The following is a 21,285-nucleotide window of genomic DNA, read 5'->3' on the forward strand; positions in this document are numbered from 1 at the left end:
CAACAAAAACAACAAAACATGGAGCTTCCCAATATTTACATGTTGATATTCTAAAAGTTTAAAATTTTAATAATTTGCTTTAAAAATGTAGTTTTATTGTTATGTGTGCTGCAGATTCCAGTCATTGTTTTGTCATTTCCAGCCTGAATACCAGTTTATTGATGAATTACAACAAATGGATAATGCACTCCTCTCACTGACCTCTTTGCTGTTCTCATTGTCCGACTCGCTGCTGAAGTCCTCTGTGTTGAGGTTCTCAAAGTCAGACTCTCCCACAGCTATGGGCACGCAGACAGTCAGGTTCGGGTTGTGGATGAACGACATGTGGTCCTCATCAATCATATACTTGCCCACGCTGCTGCCAATACCGCTGGTGGTGCCGTTCCCGTTCTTGGCATAGTCCAGGTCACGGTTGATGTCCACCCCGGTGTGGTTAGCAATGCAGTTCAGCTTCTTGTCATACATGTCATCCAAAGGCTTCTGCTCGTCCTCCATCGGTGGTTTCTTCAGCAGACTGGCCACCAGTATCGCCACCTTCGCTTTTATCCACGCAATGCCTATCTTGATGCGCATGACGGAGATCTGCAGGTTATTGGGCTCACCGTCGTCATCCGTCGCAGCCAAGTTGTCAGCGCTGAATGAGCTCAGCAGCAAGGCAAGGAACAGGTTCAACACCTTTGGACACAGAATAGAAAATCAGTTACTGGATGTTGAGTCCTGATTGTTCAATCTCTGACCACATTATAATTCTTTAAAGATGGCTTTCTCTGAAAAACCCCGTCCACCCCACCAGTCTGGACACTCACCACGAGATTACCGATGACCATGACCATCATGAAGACGATGAGGCACATGCCCTGGCCTGCCACCTCCATGCAGTCCCACATGGTCTCGATCCACTCACCGCACAGCACCCGGAAGACGATCAGGAAGGAGTGGAAGAAATCATTCATGTGCCAGCGGGGCAGCTCACAGTCAGCAGCGATTTTACACACACAGTCTTTGTAGCTCTTGCCAAACAGCTGCATGCCCACCACAGCAAAGATGAAGACGATGATGGCCAGCACCAGAGTCAGGTTCCCCAAGGCTCCCACCGAGTTACCAATGATCTTGATCAGCATGTTGAGGGTGGGCCATGACTTGGCTAGCTTAAACACTCTCAGCTGAAGTGGGTTGGGTGGAAAGAATGGGAGGGATATGGTTTAGTCACAGCATTTTAGCTTTACTAACTTGCTGCTTCACTTCAGTGAAGTAAAAACAGCATAAACATCAAAGCGTATTCCAGATGCTAACATGCTAACTACACATGCTATCTCGATTTGGTTTTCATTAGCAAGGATCTAAAATGAGTATTTACCAATCGGAACGACCGCAGGACTGAGAGGCCCTCAACGTCAGCCAGAGCCAGCTCCACTAAACTCAGCGTCACAATGAAACCATCGAAACAGTTCCAGGCCTCCTGGAAGTAGTAGTACGGATCCATAGCCACCAGCTTGAAAAGCATCTCCCCGGCAAAGATCCCCGTGAACACCTGGCAGGTAAGAAAGAGAACACACTTGAAAATATGGATTTGGCTCAACACCATGTTTCACAGAACACATGAGAATGTGAAGCATGATGGGTGGTGAAATGTGTGATATTTGATCTGACCCATCATATGAGTTGTGCATCACAGATGTTTAAGAAAAATCACATTACAAATAACCCCGATGGTAACTGCAAATTAATGAATTACTAGAAGGATACATCCAATAATTTAAAGAGGCAGCATATCTAGTTAATGTGTGTGTGGGCTTGTTTTGCTATATTATATATATATTAGTATATTGGAAAGAGATATAGAAGTTTCTGCAATCGCACCACCAGACTGCAGAGCAGCTTTTTCCCCCAAGCTATCAGACTTTTAAACTCAAATTCATCCCCAGCACTGCTCCATTGAATATAGTTTATTTCTGTTTCCCATTTTTATAATTGCTTCTATTTTAATGTATATTTTCTGCTACGTAGCAGAAGAGAGTTACAAACTCAATTTCACTCTATAACCTGTTATATTGTGACAAAATGTATCTACAGATTTATAGGGATTAAAATGCTGGACCCACAAGTTTAAAGAGCTTTTTGAGGGTCAAGATTTGGTTTTAGGGTTCAGGTTAGCATTAGATTACGGTAAGGGTAGGGTAAGGGTTAAGGTTAGGCATGTAGTTGTGATGGTTAAGGTTAGGGTATAGGGCAAGGGAATGCATTATGTCAATGACAGGTCCCCACAAAGATATTGACACAAGGCTGTGTGTGTACGTGTGTGTGTTTGTGTCAGCTGTTCTGTATTCAGCAAAGATTAAATGGCGCTTCTGTTCTAATAAATAATGGAGGGTTATCCTCAATCACAGAAACCAATGGAACGTGTGTGTGTGTGTGTGTGTGTGCGCGCGCGCGTGTCTCTGTTTGTAAGACGGTGACTCATATTGCATCAAGGTGGCCTAAAAAGTTTAACCTGTACCACCCATTTTCTGGCCTTTTCCGGTAAATTATTCTGTAGCAGAAGTGGTAAATATGATGTTTCAATTGTAAATTAATGCCTTTCCACATTTATGTGTGCCAACACACACACACACACACATATACAGTGAGTGGTTCATCTTTATTAGACTTTTGCCTGAGCATTCTACTAGAATCTGAAGGCCGACTGAGCGAGCTCAAACAACTGTGTCCCACCGACTGAAATCCAATAATCCGGTAATCCGGAGGGCAATCTCAGCTGGGTGTAATCAGTCTGAATGCACAACACCTGTATGCAATTAGACTCACACTACTTTACTGAAACCTATTACTGAAGCGTCAGCGTCAGCTCCTTGTGTGGAGACCTACTTGGGTAAAGAGCAGCGAGTCTTCCTATGCGAGTCCACCGAGCAAGGCCACCTACAAGAGTAGCTTTTTTACTTTTCTTAAGCACACCTACTCACCTAAAGCTACCGGTTACAACTACACTCAGACCATGTGCTACCATACTATTCCTCTTGTCTCCAGTGCACATAAGAGGTATCGTACCACTAGGCACAGAAATAAGGCACTCCTCAAGCCTTTAAAACAGACACCGCCCACATCTGTTTACTTCTCTGTTGGGTCATGGAACTGCCAGTCTGCAGTCAACAAAGCTGACTTTATCACTACTTATGCTAACGCATTATCTCTTGGGCTACTGGCGCTCACTGAGACCTGGATCAAACCAGAAAACACCGCTACCCCCGCTGCGCTGTCCAACAATTACTCTTGAAATCCCAGATCATGACTGTCCATTACTTGTCCTCGGTGACATGAACATTCGCTTGGACAAATCAAACTCAACAGACTTCCTGTCTCTGATTCAGACCTTTGATCTAACTCGGGTTCTCAGCCCCCGACCCACAAAGCTGGCAAGGTGCCTGACCTCGTTCTTGTCCGAAACTGTCCCACCGAGTGCCTAACTGTCATTCCTCTACGCATATCTGACCACTTTTTCATTCGGTTCACAGTATGCCTACAGGAACAGCCCATTGTTCCAGCACCATTTGTCTCACATCACCACAACCTCCGTAACCTCACTCACTTTGCCTCAGTGGTAGCATCCGCTCTACCTTCCCTCTACACACTTTCCTCACTCAAGGTCAATGATGCCGCACAATCTCTTTGCTCTACACTGAGCTCGTGCCTGTATAGCCTGTGTCCTCTATCCACCAAGCCTGCCCGCCCAAACCAGTCCCACCCATGGCTAACTGATACCATCCGTGGGCTCCATAGTGATCTCAGAGCCGCTGAAAGAAAATGGCGAAAAACCAAAGACCCTGCCCACCTTAAGGGCTACCAACTGCTCCTGTCCTCCTTCTCAACAAGCATCAGTGCTGCCAAAACTGCGTTTTATAATGACAGAGTTAGCCGTGTCACTGACTCAAGGAAATTATTTTCCACTTTTAAAACGCTACTAAATCCTCTTCCACCTCCTCCACCCATAAACTTGTCTGCTGAATCTCTCAAAATCAACCATTCTATTCCTGCCCTGGTCAGCTCTGCCATCACTTCACACAAAGCAATCCCAGTCCCGGCTGTTGGCATATGTGACACCACGATGGTGGAACGAGCTACCACACGCCATCAGAGCAGGGGCGTCCCTCTCTAACTTCAAGAAGCTCTTGAAAACTCATCTCTTCTGAGAACACTTCCTCTTATAACACCTCTAACTCCTAACATCTAACATGCACTTCCTGTACTCTTCTTTTTCTATCCCCTACAATTGTCTTGTATTGATTGCACTTAACTCTTACTTCTTTCCCTAGGTATTTACCCCATTGATGCGATGTGTGCCATTAGCGCTTACTAGTATTTATGCTGCTTTTGTTAATATGTATTGTCGGTTGTAGATCTCGTGCTGTAGTTGTTGCTCTGTTGATGATTGTATGTTGTTTCTCATATGTAAGTCGATTTGGATAAAAGCGTCTGCCAAATGAGTAAATGTAAATGTGTCATTTGTGACACATCGGGACGCTGACACAACATATGATACTGAAAAGAAAAAAAACAAGCTCAGTTTCCCTAAACATGCCACTCGTGAAAGTGGCTGGATTGAGTTATCTGAGCCATGACTCAGACACCATTTTAGAGGAGCTCATCGATCAGGCTCCGTGAAATATTAATGTAGGCCTCCCTCCAGTCAGCCAACCAGCAGAGAGGCAGGCTGGACCCAGGAAGCAAACAGCAGCTCTACTCAACCAGAGGAGAGAAATAGATGAAGAAGAAGAAGAAGAAGAAGAAGAATGGGAAAATGTATGTGCGTGTGTGCGAAGAAATGAGAATTGCATGGATACACAGAAGCAGCAGGGGGGTTAGACATTTTTTTTCCTTTCAACACTGAATCAGCAATGAAAGAGCTGCCAATTACGGTCCCAAAAATAACACCTCCCTGTGAGTTGCAAGGAAGAAGCAGAGGAGATTCTTAACCGGTGAAACAGATGAAAATAAATGAAACAAAAAGATTGTCACTCACCAGATTGCCTACAGACAGCATGTCTTCAAAGTCGGTGGTCATGGGGTAGTGCTCCATGGCCATGAAGAGGGTGTTGAGGACGATACAGATGGTGATAGCTAAGTCCACGAAGGGGTCCATGACTATCAGGTTCACAATCTCCTTGATCTTAATCCACGCGGGGGAGCACTCCCAGATCAGGAATGTGTTAGAAAACTTATACCAGCATGGCGGACACTTGCGCTGAGACTCCTCGAGTTCTGAAGACATAGCGCGGATCACACATCAAAACCAAACATACTTGCGTGCTTGAGCATACCGCATGCAATGGTATCAAATGATAGACAAAATTGTATGCATTGTATGTATCTGGTACTTTTGGATATGCAAAGCAGATAAGCAGGAAATTCATGTCAAACTAATCAACCAATGAGAGCAGCCCTAGTTAAAGAATAATGAGATAGCAGGTTAAATAGCTGGGTTAAAGTGGCAGTACCCTCCACTAGTGTGTTGGTAATGACGCTCATGACACTGTTGGCCCGCTCTTTCCGCCCAAAGGAGGTATTGAGCTGGTCCACAGACACCATCAGGGAGCCCGACAGCTTCTTCTTCACCTCAACCTCAGTAGTCGGCTGTCAGGAGGAGAGGAAGAATCAAGCACCCATGGAGAGGACATGAACACCATCCCACATCACCACCGGTGGCCGGCAGAGGGAAGTGCACAACAGCATTGGCAGGAAAAAGTAGTTGAAGATCAGATTTTTGGTCGGGGGCATGTTTCATGTTTCTTTTCTATCTCAATGCTGGTTTCAAGGAGGATGTGTGTATGCTGTAAATGCATGCAGGTCTCAGCCAAAGTGGGAGCAGTGGTCTAGGGCTACTTGACCTAATTGTGTTTGAATGTAATTAGCTCATCCCAATTAAATAATAAATGGATTGTGAGATATTGTGCAGGGGAACTGCTTCTGCATGAATGCATTTTCAGTCCTGTCATGCAATAATGGAGGCTTTGCTGCCATTGCAATATAATCATTAGGTTATTTTACAAAATGTCTCCCAAAATTTGGCCATTTTAATGTTACTTGCAAATCACTGCTATTGTATCTTCCTACTTTGAAACCATAAAACTTATATTGCAACCATCAAGTCAAGAGCATTGTAAAGAGATCGTATGGAGGCAGGTAGTTCAGATCCATCCAGTTGTCATGCATGGGCATGCTCCAAGTCAAAGAGAAGGAGACGAAATTACAGACACCATAGCCACTGTTCTACTTGTCTATATCATGCTTGTTTTTAATTTAGGGTTTAAGTCTACCATGCTAACTAGAATGAGACACAACTAATTCACTAATGTTGACCAGGGAGAGTTTGGAAAACAGAGAAAGGTAAAGACAGACAAGGACAGCAGCCCTCCATTTATTCTTAAATTATATTATTAAGGCCTGATAGGATGGTGTGTGTTACTTGTGTATCTGCTTGGGGATATTAACAGTGTATTAGGGAAGCAGATAAAAATGTCTGGGGCTCTCTAGTGCTGGTCCCCTCTGTTTCCCCCGCCTCCTACTGTAGATCTACCCACACAGGCTAGCAGAGGACCTGGATGCCTGGAGGAGGAACACATCAACACACTGGAGCATGTTAACTCGTCATTATTTGCTGTTTGTTAACAGGGTGTGTTCAACAGGAACTTGATGACATTCCACAAATGAAGTTGTGTATTAAATATTAATCAGGCTTTGATATACAGTATGTGCCAAAATGTTATGAGCCAATGGGGATGTAGGAGAATAATAGAATCTTGTCTGATTGGTGCCTGTGTGAAAGTGTGAGTATGGTGCATGTAAATATATAATTTGAAATGAACATTCAAAACATTGACATTCATCGTTCAAATCAAACAACAAAATTGCCTGGAAGTCACTGATAGACCCAGTTTCACTAACCTATCAGATGCAGGGTTGGCTATTGTATATTTACTGTGAAATAAACTTTTTTCTCCATCCTTTGCCTACTGTCGGAGGGCAGCATACACTGCAGGGGCTGGGGGAGGGGAGGCGCGAGCGCTTAGCCAAGAGATACATACGGACTTGCAAAGATGACAGAGTAGAGGATAGAGAGCAAGAAAGAAAAGGAACGGACGAGTAGTGGGGGCCATGCCTAGATAGGTCTACTCATTGACTTCCTTACACTGTCGTCAGTAGCTGCCTTATCTATTTTCACCTCAGGCAGAAGGCGTCCGCCGGGCCCAGGGCCGATGAGTGACACCACGCCGTTGCAATCCACCGTGCTGTTCCTCTTCCCGTGGAAGCCGCTGTAGCTGTTCCGCCGATATGGGCTGAAGAGGGAGCCCCGACGCTCCTCGCATTCCTCCACCGTGCTGTGCTCATCATCGGCAAATTCGTTCTCCGAGCCCACGTCCTTGCCGCGTCCTTTGAAACTGAAGATGCTGCTCTTACTGTTGTGGCGGGACAGGAAAGGCGAGCCAGGTATACTAAGGAGGGACTAAGGAGGGGAGGAGGTGGAAGAGCAATGAGGAGATGGAAAGGAGACATTTCTGTGACTGATGTAGGATGTTTCTGAATTACAACTGATTGCACCATAATAATTTTTATGCTTTTTGTCATCAGTTCTGGAGGTCATGATGAAAGGCAACATCTGTGGGGTGTGGTAAATTTAATGCAACCAGGACGCTTCTCATGTGACTTAATAAATAAGAGGGAAATACATAATTAGGTCAGTGATATCGTACACTGTCAAGGTCACACACACACAGGACAGAGATACAGGCAGCTGAACGTGAGTCATGACAAACATCAATCTGGGCAGCTGCTACAGTAGTATTGATCCGAATATTATTAGCAGCTATGTAGTTGAACACGGTATGCTAGCTCATGAAATCACATTTTTTGACAACAATCCTCAGCCCGTGCAGATGGTGAATGTAAAGCAAAAAAACAATTGTGTGTTTTTTAATTGTCTCAAGCCAGTGTGCGTTATCTTACACTTATTATATTTAAGTAATGCTGTAAATGCATGCAGGTCTCAGCCAAATCCTACACTTATTATATTTAAGTAAATATGTAAGTATCTGGCAGTATTCTTCTTCTTATATACTCACATAAACAGATACTCTTAACAAGGATCTTAAAACACATCATAAGAGCCGATTAAGGCCCAAACAAAGCTGCAGAATTGCTCCCTTTAAAACATTCATGTAATCACTGTCAATAATTCAGGACCTGGACTTGTGTTTCTATATCTCTGGCCACTATATATGCTCCTGTGTATAAAAGCTTGTGCAACACCACACTGTACAGTAGCAATACTCTGATATTATTATATTCCTTCCCTGACAGTCAAAAAAAGACAAAAAAACCTCTGCTGCAGCCACATTATTCACTGACATTTAGATTCTATTCATAGAGATAACACAACAACAATCTCTTTTTTAATGACGTGACTCTAATGTTATGGTCTTATATGGTCTCTTTTAGGGTTGGACCCAATAATTATCACTGAGCATCAAAAAGGGTCAGTTTACCCAAATGATAAAAATACTCAAAAGCAACATGTACTGCCAGAGACAATGTCCGGTGACTCCTAAATCATCTGCACATAAAACCGTTAATAATAATACCGTAATAATCATTATAATAATCTTATCAAAAAAAACTGAGCAATGCTAAGAAATGGCACCCAGACATTAGCCTTGTTTTCCTCACCTGGTTCATAATGGAAGACTTTCGACCCAGGCGATTATCAGGGAAACGGAAGCGGCTCCTCTTGCTGCCGTCGTCCGACTCTGACTTAACAAACTTCTCACTGTCGCCTTTCTCCTTCTCCTGCTCCTTCTGCCGCCACTTTTTCTTACGATTACGCCGCTCTTTGGCACTCTTGGAGCTGAGCTTTGACATCTCAGAGGAACTGCATGACAGACGCCCTCCTCCATCGTCCTCTACTGCATCCTCTGACACTGTGCCCGCAGAGGTTGCCATGGCAGCGGCCTGCAAAAAATGAATGAATGAAGTCACAACACTGATTTAACATGACTCGGGAATCATTTCGTGCTCCATCCTGCAGAGGGGGTACCTGGGCATCTTCCTGCTGTTTCTTGAGCTGCTCCAACATGGCCTTGAATTCCTCCTCCTTCTGCAGAGCCTCTTCCATGGTGGCCTGATTCTGCTCCTCATAGGCCATGGCCACAACAGCCAAGATCAGATTCACCAAGTAGAACGAACCCACAAAGATCACCAACACAAAGAAGATCATGTAGGTCTTCCCTGCCGCCCTCAGGGTCTGTTGGGAGGCAGTGCAGAGGAGGTGGGGTGGGGGTGATAGGGGGAAGCAGAGACACTCATGACATCTGATACAAAACCTCAACCCCAGAGTCAAGCTCAGTGTCGACCTCACTGCTCATCTCTAACAATGACTCATCAGAAATAAACAGAGTCAGCTGATGTGGAGTAAAAGAGAACGGGCAGATTGGCTTGATTGGGCATTTCTGGGTGCAAAAATCAACTTAGCATAAATGTCTTAGGCTTCCTCTGGGCAGTAGATTCAAAGATGCAACACATATACAGCTTTCATACCAAAATTTTAATGTCTGTTGTCTGGTATGAGTACTAATACGCTGAATTAGCTCTACTTTCATTTAATCCAATGATGCACGAATACATAGACCATAACATCTATTCTTAGTCTGCACAGTTTGTATAGATCCGGATGCTATCCCCAGTGGAGATGGGAAGTGAGGAGCCTGAGCTGCAGAGGCACGGCAACACAACTGAGAACATTCTGGAAAGAACTGTTTTCTTAATGTTTGTTCATGATGCCTACCTTCATTTTAATGCAGTTTTAGTACAGGGTTTAACAAATCAACCAGTAAATGGGGCCCTACATTTTTATTAAAATTGTCTCTCTCATCAGCCTCCTTTGGTTTCCCCTTCTAAAGGCAAACTACTGTCTTCAGGGAGCAAAAAAAAAAGAAGAGAGGGCTTCCTGGGATAGAGAAGTGAAATTTCCTCACACATCAATTATGAATGAAGTTGACATGAAATGCTGGGAAGTGTATCTATAGTAACATTTCCAACAAGAGAAGCAACTGATTAGGAGTCAAAATCATTGTCATTTAGTCCCACACATCGCCGAATCTCATGTGAGCAGGTAAAAAAATATCATTGGCAATACTGGGGATGGTGTTACGTTCTCTACTCTGCCACATCAATTTCATTTCATTTCTAAACATTTGAACATTCAACCTCGGACCTAAACACGGCTGCATAACCATTTAATCTAAAGATACAATTACATCATAGCAGTGAGAGCCTGTAGTTCGGGGCTGAATTTCAAAGACAGGAGCAAAAATAGAAGTATGAGATTGAATGCTCCCATCAGGTCTCATGTACCTCATTGGCCATACTGTAATCCTGAGGTGTTAATATTTCATACTTTCTCCGTTCCACTCAGCCTCCAAATGTGGAGGCTTTGCGTGGAAGAGGCTGACAGACAAGACAGACGTGGCCTAGCTACAGTTTGTAGATGAGGCAAGTCAAAGTGCGAGCGAGGGAAAAACGCGCGGCAGAATGATCCACCAGTTCCAGCATGACAACACGGATATCTGCTACTCTTTTCAATGTCCTTTTTGGCTTTTGGGTTTAACTTACAGTGTGCATAAAACTATGATACTTCAAAATATTAGACTCATGTATAATTTAACAATTTTACATCAATTGTAGTTCGCCCAACAGTCTAAAGCCAAAACATATTAAATTTACAGTGACTTAAAATTTTCACATTTGAGTAGCTGGAACCAGGAAATATTGCTTTTCTACTGATCAACCAGTCACTTAATCGATTAACCATTTAAGTACCAATATGCAGTTTTATAGGCAGTAGTAATGAGTGTTATATGTGTTGTATATGCCTCCTATGGAACAAGCTGAACTTTTTGACATATTAGGTTTACCAGCATGTAAAGGTTTTCCCAGAAGTCCTGTGTCATGAGTCGGAAGAGAGCCAGGAAGGCCCAGCCGAAGCTGTCAAAACTGGTGTAGCCGTAGTTTGGATTCCTCCCAGCTTTCATGCATGTGTAGCCCTCCGGGCAGCGGCTGAGGGGTGGAACAAGAGAGAGAGAGAGAGAGTGAAGGGCACTCAGCCCGAAAACGACTCAGCACTATTTACTTATAATGTAATCTGACTTCAGGCAGAGAGAAGAGCTACAGCAGGTCTTGGTAGAATCAGCAGCATTTGGAGGAGGGCTGAGAAGGCAACTCACCCAGAGTCAGAGCTGTTCCCACATAGAAGAGCGTCCAACTGGCCAGGCAGGAAGTAGAAATTGGCTGAAGACAAAAAAACAAAAACAGCCATAATGAGTCATTTCGCTCACATTCTGTCGCAGCTAGAACAGTTGTTTATTCCGCAACGCTCTATAAATCTGTTCAGAACTATTTCTGACTTCAGTTTCTCATGCATTTTCAATTCAGCGCGGGTCATTTCATCCAATTCCTTCTGTCGACCTAGTGCCAAAATGACATATTGTTTTGTCGTTCCAGCATATGGGCTGACTCATACCCCTAGATCGCTGCCAGCTCACCGTTGCCGAAGCCTAGCCTCTACTTACTCTCGTTCATGATGTACTCATTCCAGTCGAAGCCCTTGCTGCCGTTGGCCAGGTAGTTCTCGGTGCTGTTGATTGGCCAGATCACGCACTTGTGGCGCAGGTTGCCCATGAAGAGCTGGAGGCCGATGAGGGCAAAGACGCTCAGGCAGAAGACGGTAAGGATCATCACATCCGAAAGCTTCTTCACAGACTGGATCAGGGCGCCCACAATGGTCTTCAGGCCTGGAGGGCAGCCACGCACACACATACATAAACCACGCAGGTGACGCAGAAGATGCTAATGCCGCAGGTATGAATCTTTGGAGTGTCTACTTCAATTACAAATGATCTTATATAACTAATACTGCTTGTATGCTAATCCCTTTAAGGGATCTACCACTAGGAAATATCCAGTTTTAACACAGTTTAGGTAAAAATCTGGTAATGGCAACGCTGTACTGCTTTTGTATTAAATTGAATTAAACTATTGAAAGACATTTTTTATATATGAATTACTGAATTATGAATGTTATAATACAACTAAATGTTAATATGTTATATTTGTATGCTTCCTGATCGCAACAAAAGCGGGAATTTATATGAATGAAACTTAAACTAAAGAATTTTATAACTTTAGCTAAAGGTAGTAATACATTTTGGACAAAACTGACAGATTACATACATAACATCTCTAGAAACAAAACAAACAGGAAATATTTAGGAGCCTTCCCACTCTTTCCAGATTCATCCAGACAGAAAACATTGTTTTAATAGAAATCAAATCAAAATGGCTTCTGTCTTTTTGACAGAAGGAATTTGTATTTCCTTGCTAATAATGGACAAAGTGGAAAGAGGGGGAAGACTGTAGAAAAGTGAGAGGAAATCCATAAGGAAGAGAGCAGCACAAAGAGGGCCATGAGAAGAACAAAGGCACAGGCAGGGAGGCAGGAAACCACATGCAGGTCATTTAAACTCCAAGGCTGAACAGGAGCAATTCAATGCCAGTGCCAGTGTGGGCACTTTCTTGAACTGTCTTGTATAAGGTGTCATTAGGAAAGCACTGACTCCCCATACCATGACCCTGCAGTCTGTCTCATCCACACTTTCACTAAAGACAAAATCGGTTTACCTTCCAGACAGGCATCCTCTGGCAGCGTTCATGGAACATACATGGAAGCAGGATGGCCCGCACCCCCTTTTTTGTTGGGTCTCACATACACGTACACTGGGCATTACCAGCTGTACTGTGTCTTCTTGTAAAATATGGTTTCAATTTAGCCTTACAATCTTAGTAAAAGCTCAATTAGCTTGGCAGAGTCCATTAAGAAGAACAAAGAGCTATTCCTATTTAAATTAAAATAACTAGAATCTAGAAGTACACGAGAAGATATGTAAGTATGTTAAAATATCACTTGTAGTAGGGTATTATATTAAAATACCCCCATAACTTCAGATCTTCTCAAACCATACCCTCAACTGCTCATGAAACGTTGTCAGCTGGACTAAAACTACACTATAAAAACAAAATGTTCTCCACTATAGTTATGAAGTTGTTACTGAGCTATGCTAAGTCACATTTTGGTGGGGAGAAACAGCTAGCCTCACTCCGTCCAGAGGTAACAAAATTTAACGAAGGTAACAAAATCAGCATACCATCTTAACATGCTACATCTTGGCCATAGACAAGGTATAACATGATGATTAGTGAAGTGCTGGTGGGCAGATTTTGTTACCACTGGACAGAGCCAGGCTAGCTGTTTCCCCGTGTTTTCAGTCTTTGTTCTAAGCTAAGCTAGATGCCTACTCAGGGTTGCTTTATATTTACCTTCCAGACATGAGAGTGGTATCGATCTACATCATCTAACTTTCTGCCAGAAAGCAAATAAGTGTATTTCCCACTACTCTTTTATTTACAGTTTAATTATAACACAATCCCATTTTGTTTGCACTTACAGGATTTCCTTTCTCATATTTCCAAATGACTGTGTCAAAAAGCCATCCATAGTAGTTCTTTTGAGTAACCACGACATCTGTTCTACATCCTCTATCAATAGACAGATAGACAGATGTGTGGTCAGTGTCACTCAGAAAGGTCAAGAGGTCATTCAAGCCTCCTATCTGCGTCCCCAAACCTCTACAATGTGAGCACACTGTTTCTTTTTAGGTCATAAAAAAGAGAGAAAAAAATCAATATCAAACTAAAAAACAAAAGAGGGCAAATCAAACTTCCAATGCCATTTGTCAGCCAAGCTCTTAGGTAGGCTAATATTGTAAAAGCAAGTGACTGAAAGCATCATGCAGCATAAGAGATATGTTCACAAGCTAGGCTTGGCAGTCTTCATACATAAATCATAGGTGTATACTGTGGGATCTCTCTAAGAGCTATGCCAGTTCTCATATGGACAACATCTACAAGGTTTGTTTTTGATCCCAAAAACATGGAATCCTCTCCAATTCAACAAAATTGTTTTTTTTATTTCAGCAAGTAAAACAACTTTCATTTTTGTAATAGAACTACTAGAATTTCTGGCAAATTTGAGAAGCTATAAACTATACTAAGGTGATAAATACCATGTATAGTGATCTGATTTCTTCCTTAACATGTCTTCCAAAAGTATTATTTTCTACAGAACAAGGCATTTGCTTATTCAAAAAGCTAGTAAGAAAGGAGTGGGTTAAAGCTACTTCTGAAGAGAAACACAGCTGCCTTGGAAACAAGCCTCATAATGAGAATGCTACTGGGGCAGAAAAGAGTGCAGACACTTTGGAGGGCCCTAGAGGAGACTGCAAAGCCTATCAAAAATGTATTAGTACCATTTTTGATAATTTTGGAGGAAAAATAAATCAAAAAATGGTTGTCTCCAATTATTTTGTTGTTGCTTAAATCATAATCGTAATCATAATAATAGTGAGTAGAAAAGAAAGGGTGAGAGGATCAGCCTTAGTGTTTAAACTGAGTCTCACCTGGAATGACAGAGATAGTTTTCAATGCTCGGAGAACTCTGAATGTTCTCAGCGCAGATACATTGCCCAGGTCCACAAACTCTGTTATATATCTGAAATAGGGGAAGGATCACACACAGAACAAACACGATGACAAAAACCACACACGCCAAGAGCACAACACCACCGAACCAGGAGGAAACGACGCCACTCACAGAGCCTGTCCACTGAGGAGAAGGGTGGAAGGTAAAAGGAAAGAAGGACACACACACCTAACACCGACCCCGCCCCACCGTCCCCCGCCCCATCCTGTCTTACCTGGAATTACAGAAATAGTTTTCAATGCCCTCAACACCCTGAACGTGCGCAGAGCTGAGACATTGCCTAGGTTTACAAACTCTGTTATATACCTGCAGGATCAAACCACAGTTACAACAGCTCGTTATTTACATGCATATATGAGGTGAAAAGATAACTTCACACACAGATGGGCTATGGGACAGCTCTGCAAACAATGGAGATGTATGTCGCATGGTGCTGATCATTTGTGGGTGTGTATTTGCTCATATAGAAGCAGGAAAATCTGTAAATGTAATCTCACACTGGGCCTTCAATTGAATGTTGCAGACTTTGGCAGATTGAGAGAGAAAGGGTGAATGAGAGCGAGAGTTACATGACAAGAGGAAGATAAATTGGATGAATGGGACTGAGGTGTGGGTGTTGTCAGGGAGGCCGCAGAGTGTCAGATGGAAACCTTCAATTCCCAAAGAGAAAGACCAGAGAAGTCTCAGATCAATAGGGGAAACACAGAAGATGGTTTATCAGACAGACAGAAAGGAAGAAGAAAGAAAGACAGAAAGATGAACAATCATCTCTAGCACTGAAAGCTCACTTTCTTAACCCACCCTCTTTAACAAAACAATGGCAATATTTGTGCATAGGATTTCATTTCGTCATTCACTGACAGTCTGAATTACAAGAGAAATACTTACGCCATCGATATGACCATGAAATCCAGCCAGTTCCATGGATCTCTGAGGAATGTAAACCCATCTATACAGAATCCTCGCGCGCAGATTTTTACAAGAGACTCAAATGTATAAATTCCTGTGAATGTGTACCTGAAAGGAAAAAAAGCGTTGACAGAATCAGTTCACCAAGCTGGATCAAAGCTCCTTCATGCCTTAATGTCTGCACCCTTGTTAGCTTTTGAAACACCCAGGAAATTATAAAGATCAGTGCAGAGCACAGGACAAATTTGGAATGATAAAGTAAGTTAAATTCTTCCAAATATTATTTTTAACTAAGCACATGAATTCTCTGGAATTAGCTGGCCCCAGTTTGTGCCTCTCATGTATTACTATTGAATTTGAGTCACAAAGCTAGCATGCACAGCCATCTTTAAATAAGAGTCTACAGCCATACTTTGAGTTAAATGTTAACATCTCCATGCTAACATGCACACAGTGTTAACATGCGGATGTTTAGCAATAATGTTTACCATCCGAGTTCAGCGTGTTAGCTTATGGGAGTGCATCTATGTTCCCAGTGTCTATAACTTCCCTACTTGCCTAACCTTAGAACTGCGGTCAAAGACTGAAAAAATATATTGGGATTTATCAAAGTTTTGCATGTATTTCCTAATCCAAACAAAGATGGAAAGCCAAAGATGACACACGTCCTTGTTCAATTTGTATAATGGAAACCAAAACATTTAAATTTCAGCCATATTGGCATATATTAATATTTCCTTCCAAAGTGCTAATATTTAGTTTGTGTTTTACAAAACATATGTAATTTTGGGCTTACTGGGTTAGGTAATAAGAAAAGTTAAAAATCAGTTATATTGTGCAATGGACATTGTTTTTTCATCCAGATGGTTAGAGGAGTCTAAGGATTCAGGAACTATCTTTAGAACAGCGCAAAGTTCTAGATTCAAAGTTAGCTCTTTATCGTAACATCGGATGCTTAACGCTGCGCTCCAATGTAATGGTAATACGCAGGCACAAACTGGGGCTAGTGTTTAGCATGCATTTTAATTAAAAATATTGAATATGTACTTACTCTACTTGTTTTGACCACTCGGGAGGATCACTAAAGGTCATGAATATACAGTTGGTCAAAATAGTACACATAATGATCATGCTGAAAAGAGTGAGGAGCAGGTTAAGGAAAATACGGATTATAGAAACATCATAAACCACATCAAACATCATTGAAATGTAAAACAGCAATGCAAAAACAACTACTCATAGCACTTAACAGAAGGTGGTTATGTATGTTCACTACCACAAAGGCCATTATTTTACCCATTAAATATTGAAATGGTATATATTTATTGGAAATACAAGTTTGTTTTAAAGCTGTAAAGGTTTCATTGCAAAGGTCTAAACCCTGTGGCTTGTGGCTAAGAATGGGAGGAAATCAGGTAAACGTGGGGAAAGAACAACAATCAAAATTGTTCAGAATTTAAAAAAAAGTTTAGTTTAGCTTTTGTTACAAGTTCAGATGTATCCAACATCATTTATAAAAGGGAAAGGCCTACATCGCACACTATCAACAAATGCCCTTTGTTAATGATGGAAGGTTGAGAAAGCAACTATAATATATTTTAAAGTCTTTTTTGTAATTTCAGTAATTAACGTGATATTACCATATACTGAGATGATTTCAGCTGAAATAAAGTCATCTTTATAAGATAATGGCTTTGCATATAGTATTTCAAATGAACATGTAATTTACTAACAAATTTTTATAATTTTCAACAAAACAAAATTATGTTCTCAAATATTCAAAGACATAATGAAATAAAAAAATATAAAATAATTTTTCCAAGTTCTACTCCTGTGTCCCTGTGTTAATTGTTTTGTCTTTTGGTCGCTGTCAAGTATACTGTATGTGTTTTTACATCAAAATTCCTCTTTTTTGTTCCTTTAAAACCGTTAATTTTTTTAGATGACTCATCCTGAACTTAGGGGCATTTACATAAATGTATCCAATCAGATAGCTGTGGGCCGTAGTTGCCAGCAGAGCAATATCATACTAGGAGATGTGTTTCTCCCTTGTCCTGCTCTCTGTCTGACAACCCCAGCAAGGGAGGTGTGGGTGGAGGCCAACAAATCCCTCCCGTTAATTATACCATAATCATATTTTCCATTTCACTCCTAACAGACACTAACTGCCATTTTACTGTGACTTTAAGATCCCAAGTTGTGACAGGTTGTGGCAAAAGTAGATTTGTTATCATTCAATTAAAAATGGGAGCTGTAAAGCCAAATATTAGCCGGAAGACATGGAGAAACAATAATGACATTTTGAACTCAAGTCAATACTTGACATTGAGGGGAACTTCAATGATGTTATACATCAAGGAAATGGTCGGGGCTGAAGCCTACAAGTTTGAAAATGAAAATAAATCTGTGGAGTTAAAGAGAAGTGAATTCACCAGACCTCTGTAGCCCACTCCTCATCTGTGCATGAGGCTAGCGGCTCGAGGTCACATTAGCCACTCCTAGCATCACACACCCAAATCTCCAATTCAGATGTCAGCATTCAAGTTGCATTGTGGGCAATGTAGACTGCCTATTGTAGCAAGGAAGAAGAATATCTAGTTCTGCTGCATCAACTTTTATACTTTTTAAACTGTCCATTGTGAGTCCAACATTGTTATAGGAATGCGATGCTAAATCAGTGGGGTACGTTTTTAGGCTTGTGTCTGTGTAGTGTAGCCTATGTTTGGTTTGCTGGTTGCTGGTCAAATATCTTACGTTAACTGTAGCCAGTGAAAATGTGCTGGTTGGATTCCAGCATTAATCGGGGATCACTTTCATTGTCACATGGCGAATGAATATTTGATGCACAGATACACAGATACAAAGAGGGGTACTGCCTTCAAATCTTCTGTCTGGGTACTAAGATGGATGGCACAGTGTTAAACCCTAATAGGCTTATTGAGGAGATCCAGCCTGGTTTACTGTTAAGGATGACTCATCACTTGTGCTAGCCTTTGCTTACAATGATAAAATGGCTTCCTGAATGCTATTCATGTAAAGAAATCATTTTCTTATATCTGACATGCTAATAGTTGCCATCTCCAGACTCCATATCATAGGCTATTGTCTGTTCATACTTCTATGTCACAGGAAACATCAACAGCAACACGAGCAGAAAGACACAACGTATCATCATGAATAATACATGTGAACATGAAACCCTTTAGTCTCTGCTGTTAAGACACCATTTCAAAGGATATGAATGTATCAAAATTTTAATAGCTATTCGCCTAACCGGATTAAAAGGACTTATGAAGTACAAGGCAGGTGTGGCACTAAAACGGAAGATTGTCTTCCCTTTATTTAGCACTATAAATGTCTGTGGAGAGAAGAAAAACACAGAGGAAGAGAGAATTAATCAATTAACAATCAGATAAAAATACACATATTATTTCAGCAAATGCACAATCATCAAGAACATTTAACAAAAGCAACTGAATTTGATACAGAAACTAATATGCTAATTTATTTTGTGTATTGTGAGCATGTTCTCTGCATATATAGCATAAATCCCATATGTACGTAGATACAGTAAGAAAGTAGTAAGTGTGCATTTTCTGTCACATAAAATGAACTGAAATACATTTGAACAGACTGAAAATGGCTCCCAGGATGTTTCTAATGTTGGTATGTTGTCCCAGTCACTCAGTGCCGTCCTGCACATCATGGCTTTTGTAGTTTCAAGAGAAGGATACGAGCAAAGCTGAGAGGGGCGGCCAAGCCTCTTTCTGTGGATAACCTCAAAGTTGTTTAAATAAAAGATGGCAATTTGCATGAAACTTTAATGAGACTGTGCATTTGCACAAGTGATATGAGCCCTTGTGCTTTTAACAAGGCACCCCTCACTACATTAAGCCGTGGACAGCCACCAGCTCAGTGCTGGAGGCTGGAGACAGTGGAGTCAGAAGGGAGGGAGAGGAGGAGACGTAAGAATGGGAGGGGAGACTTACAGTAAGAGACCTCATGGTGGTGTCACATGGCTGCATGTGATCTGTGCACTTCCAACAGAAATGAGTAAAATGTGTAAAATGTTGTTTACTAGAAACATGAACATGGAAACAAAAAGAGCCTGTCAGCCCAGAGGACGTTCGGTCACATGACACCCCTGATATTAATTTGATCTACAGACAATTCGAGAGTCAGCCCAGTTAAACATGCTTAGATAATCTTACTCTCTAGTTACTATTATGGGTCAGAACAGCAGCCTCTCCCCCTCATATATACTGTAAACATACCCAGTCACCACTATGATCAGGCATAATGACACACATCATGGAAAAGTCCCAGTTTCCAGCAGCATAACATTTCTGTTAAATACCATATCACACACATATGTTGTGTGCATATGCATGACCTATACACATAAAAAAAAAACCAGTATGCACAAAGGCCGTCATCCACACGCAAACGCACGCACATACATGACTGCTATATATGTAAGGAGTCATTTTTTTTGTAACGCATGACTAATCTGCTGCACAGCTACTGAAAATTTCATAATCCAGAGCTGAGCAAAGTGGCGAGCAGAGGAGAGGAAAGGCAGAAAACAGGGGAGATGGAGTGCGGGTGAAGCAGGCAGGCAGGCAGCAACTGTAGCACCAGCAGGCTGAGGAGAAGCGGGGCGGGGGAGCCAGAGCGAGGGAGCTGGGCAGAAGATAGAGAAGAGGGGGGGGGGGGGGGGGGGGAGAGACAGAGAGAGAGAGAGAGGCTTCAATGCAGCCCTAGCCATCAGGCAGGGCTGCAGCATCTGCATCCATGAGGGCCACAGCAACAATTCAAAGGGCCCTCTTCTTTCCGTCCTTGTGGTAAATGGCAAATTAATGTATGGGTGCTGACATGTTCGTTACATATCGTGTCATTTCAGATTAAATGTACCTTACATCATGGTCCATCACAAGCCATTAGGAAATATCACTTGAAATATTTGTCTTACATCTATACAAAGGAGAGACAAGCAGATGTCGCCTATCCTCTTTTGCACATGCACAGCTGTGTTGGGGAAAAGTATTTATTTCCCTGATATGGAAAATTTTACTAATTTTATATAATGATAACATCTCAAGGAACTCTTTTTGCAACTTCAGGTCTTCCTCAGCAAAAACCCATTTCCGTGAGCCTGGCTGCAGCCAGAAGCAGAGCAAGTGTGTTCATGCATCCTCGCACATGCCGTCCATTTCATCCCTGTCCTCACTTCATGTCTCCCTCCCCCACCTCTCTCTATCTCTCTGTCCCCTCTCCTTGAAAACGATCTGTTTCACCTGCCTAGTACATGGGCACCGAGCTCCACCTGGCCTGGCTCAGCTCAGCGTGGCACGGCCCTGCTCTGGCCGCCAGCTAAGCAGACAGGGCTGGATGCTGCATCATCACTCACTCACCCACCCCGCCAGCCAGCCCGCCAGCCCTCTGTCTCAGCAAGGACACAATCTGAAAGAGCCACAACTAAATATTTGTGACGAAGAAGACGAATTCCAGTTATTTCTCAATAACCCGCCGCCCCCCTCCTCCCTGTGAGGAATGTTTCCAGAATCAGCCTGCTGACTCTCAGTGACAAAGACATACAGAGCCACGTTATTCCATCAAGGTCACCACCTGATCTGACGTCACGGCTGCTGAAGCTGCCAGAACCTAAAGCAGTACTGGCTCCCTTTGGCATTACAACCAGACTAGATCGAGGGCCATAATTAGGTTTGCCTGAAGCT

General features: G+C 42.3%; 1 protein-coding gene across 7 annotated transcripts in view; it reads right to left on the bottom strand.

The window, feature by feature from the left end:
* Positions 1-18,905, bottom strand: part of scn8aa (sodium channel, voltage gated, type VIII, alpha subunit a) — a gene marked incomplete at its 5' end in the record, with an annotated part of 37,770 nt that extends 18,865 nt beyond the window's left edge. For 2 of the 7 annotated variants that reach the window (XM_038723063.1, XM_038723058.1), the window contains 15 exon segments: positions 202-675; positions 807-1,163; positions 1,358-1,531; positions 5,015-5,253; positions 5,490-5,625; positions 7,181-7,495; positions 8,716-8,997; positions 9,083-9,289; positions 10,959-11,100; positions 11,268-11,331; positions 11,613-11,834; positions 14,556-14,647; positions 15,527-15,655; positions 16,599-16,688; positions 18,787-18,905. In XM_038723063.1, the coding sequence (XP_038578991.1) occupies positions 202-675; positions 807-1,163; positions 1,358-1,531; positions 5,015-5,253; positions 5,490-5,625; positions 7,181-7,495; positions 8,716-8,997; positions 9,083-9,289; positions 10,959-11,100; positions 11,268-11,331; positions 11,613-11,834; positions 14,556-14,647; positions 15,527-15,655; positions 16,599-16,688; positions 18,787-18,905 (3,042 nt within the window). 7 annotated transcript variants of the gene reach the window in all.
* Between the last annotated feature and the right edge of the window lie 2,380 nt (positions 18,906-21,285).

This window comes from Micropterus salmoides, unplaced genomic scaffold (assembly GCF_014851395.1).
Source record: "Micropterus salmoides isolate LMB-PRFRI ecotype aquatic unplaced genomic scaffold, ASM1485139v1 Ms_hic_scaffold_16, whole genome shotgun sequence".
In the NCBI taxonomy this organism is placed as follows: domain Eukaryota; kingdom Metazoa; phylum Chordata; class Actinopteri; order Centrarchiformes; family Centrarchidae; genus Micropterus; species Micropterus salmoides.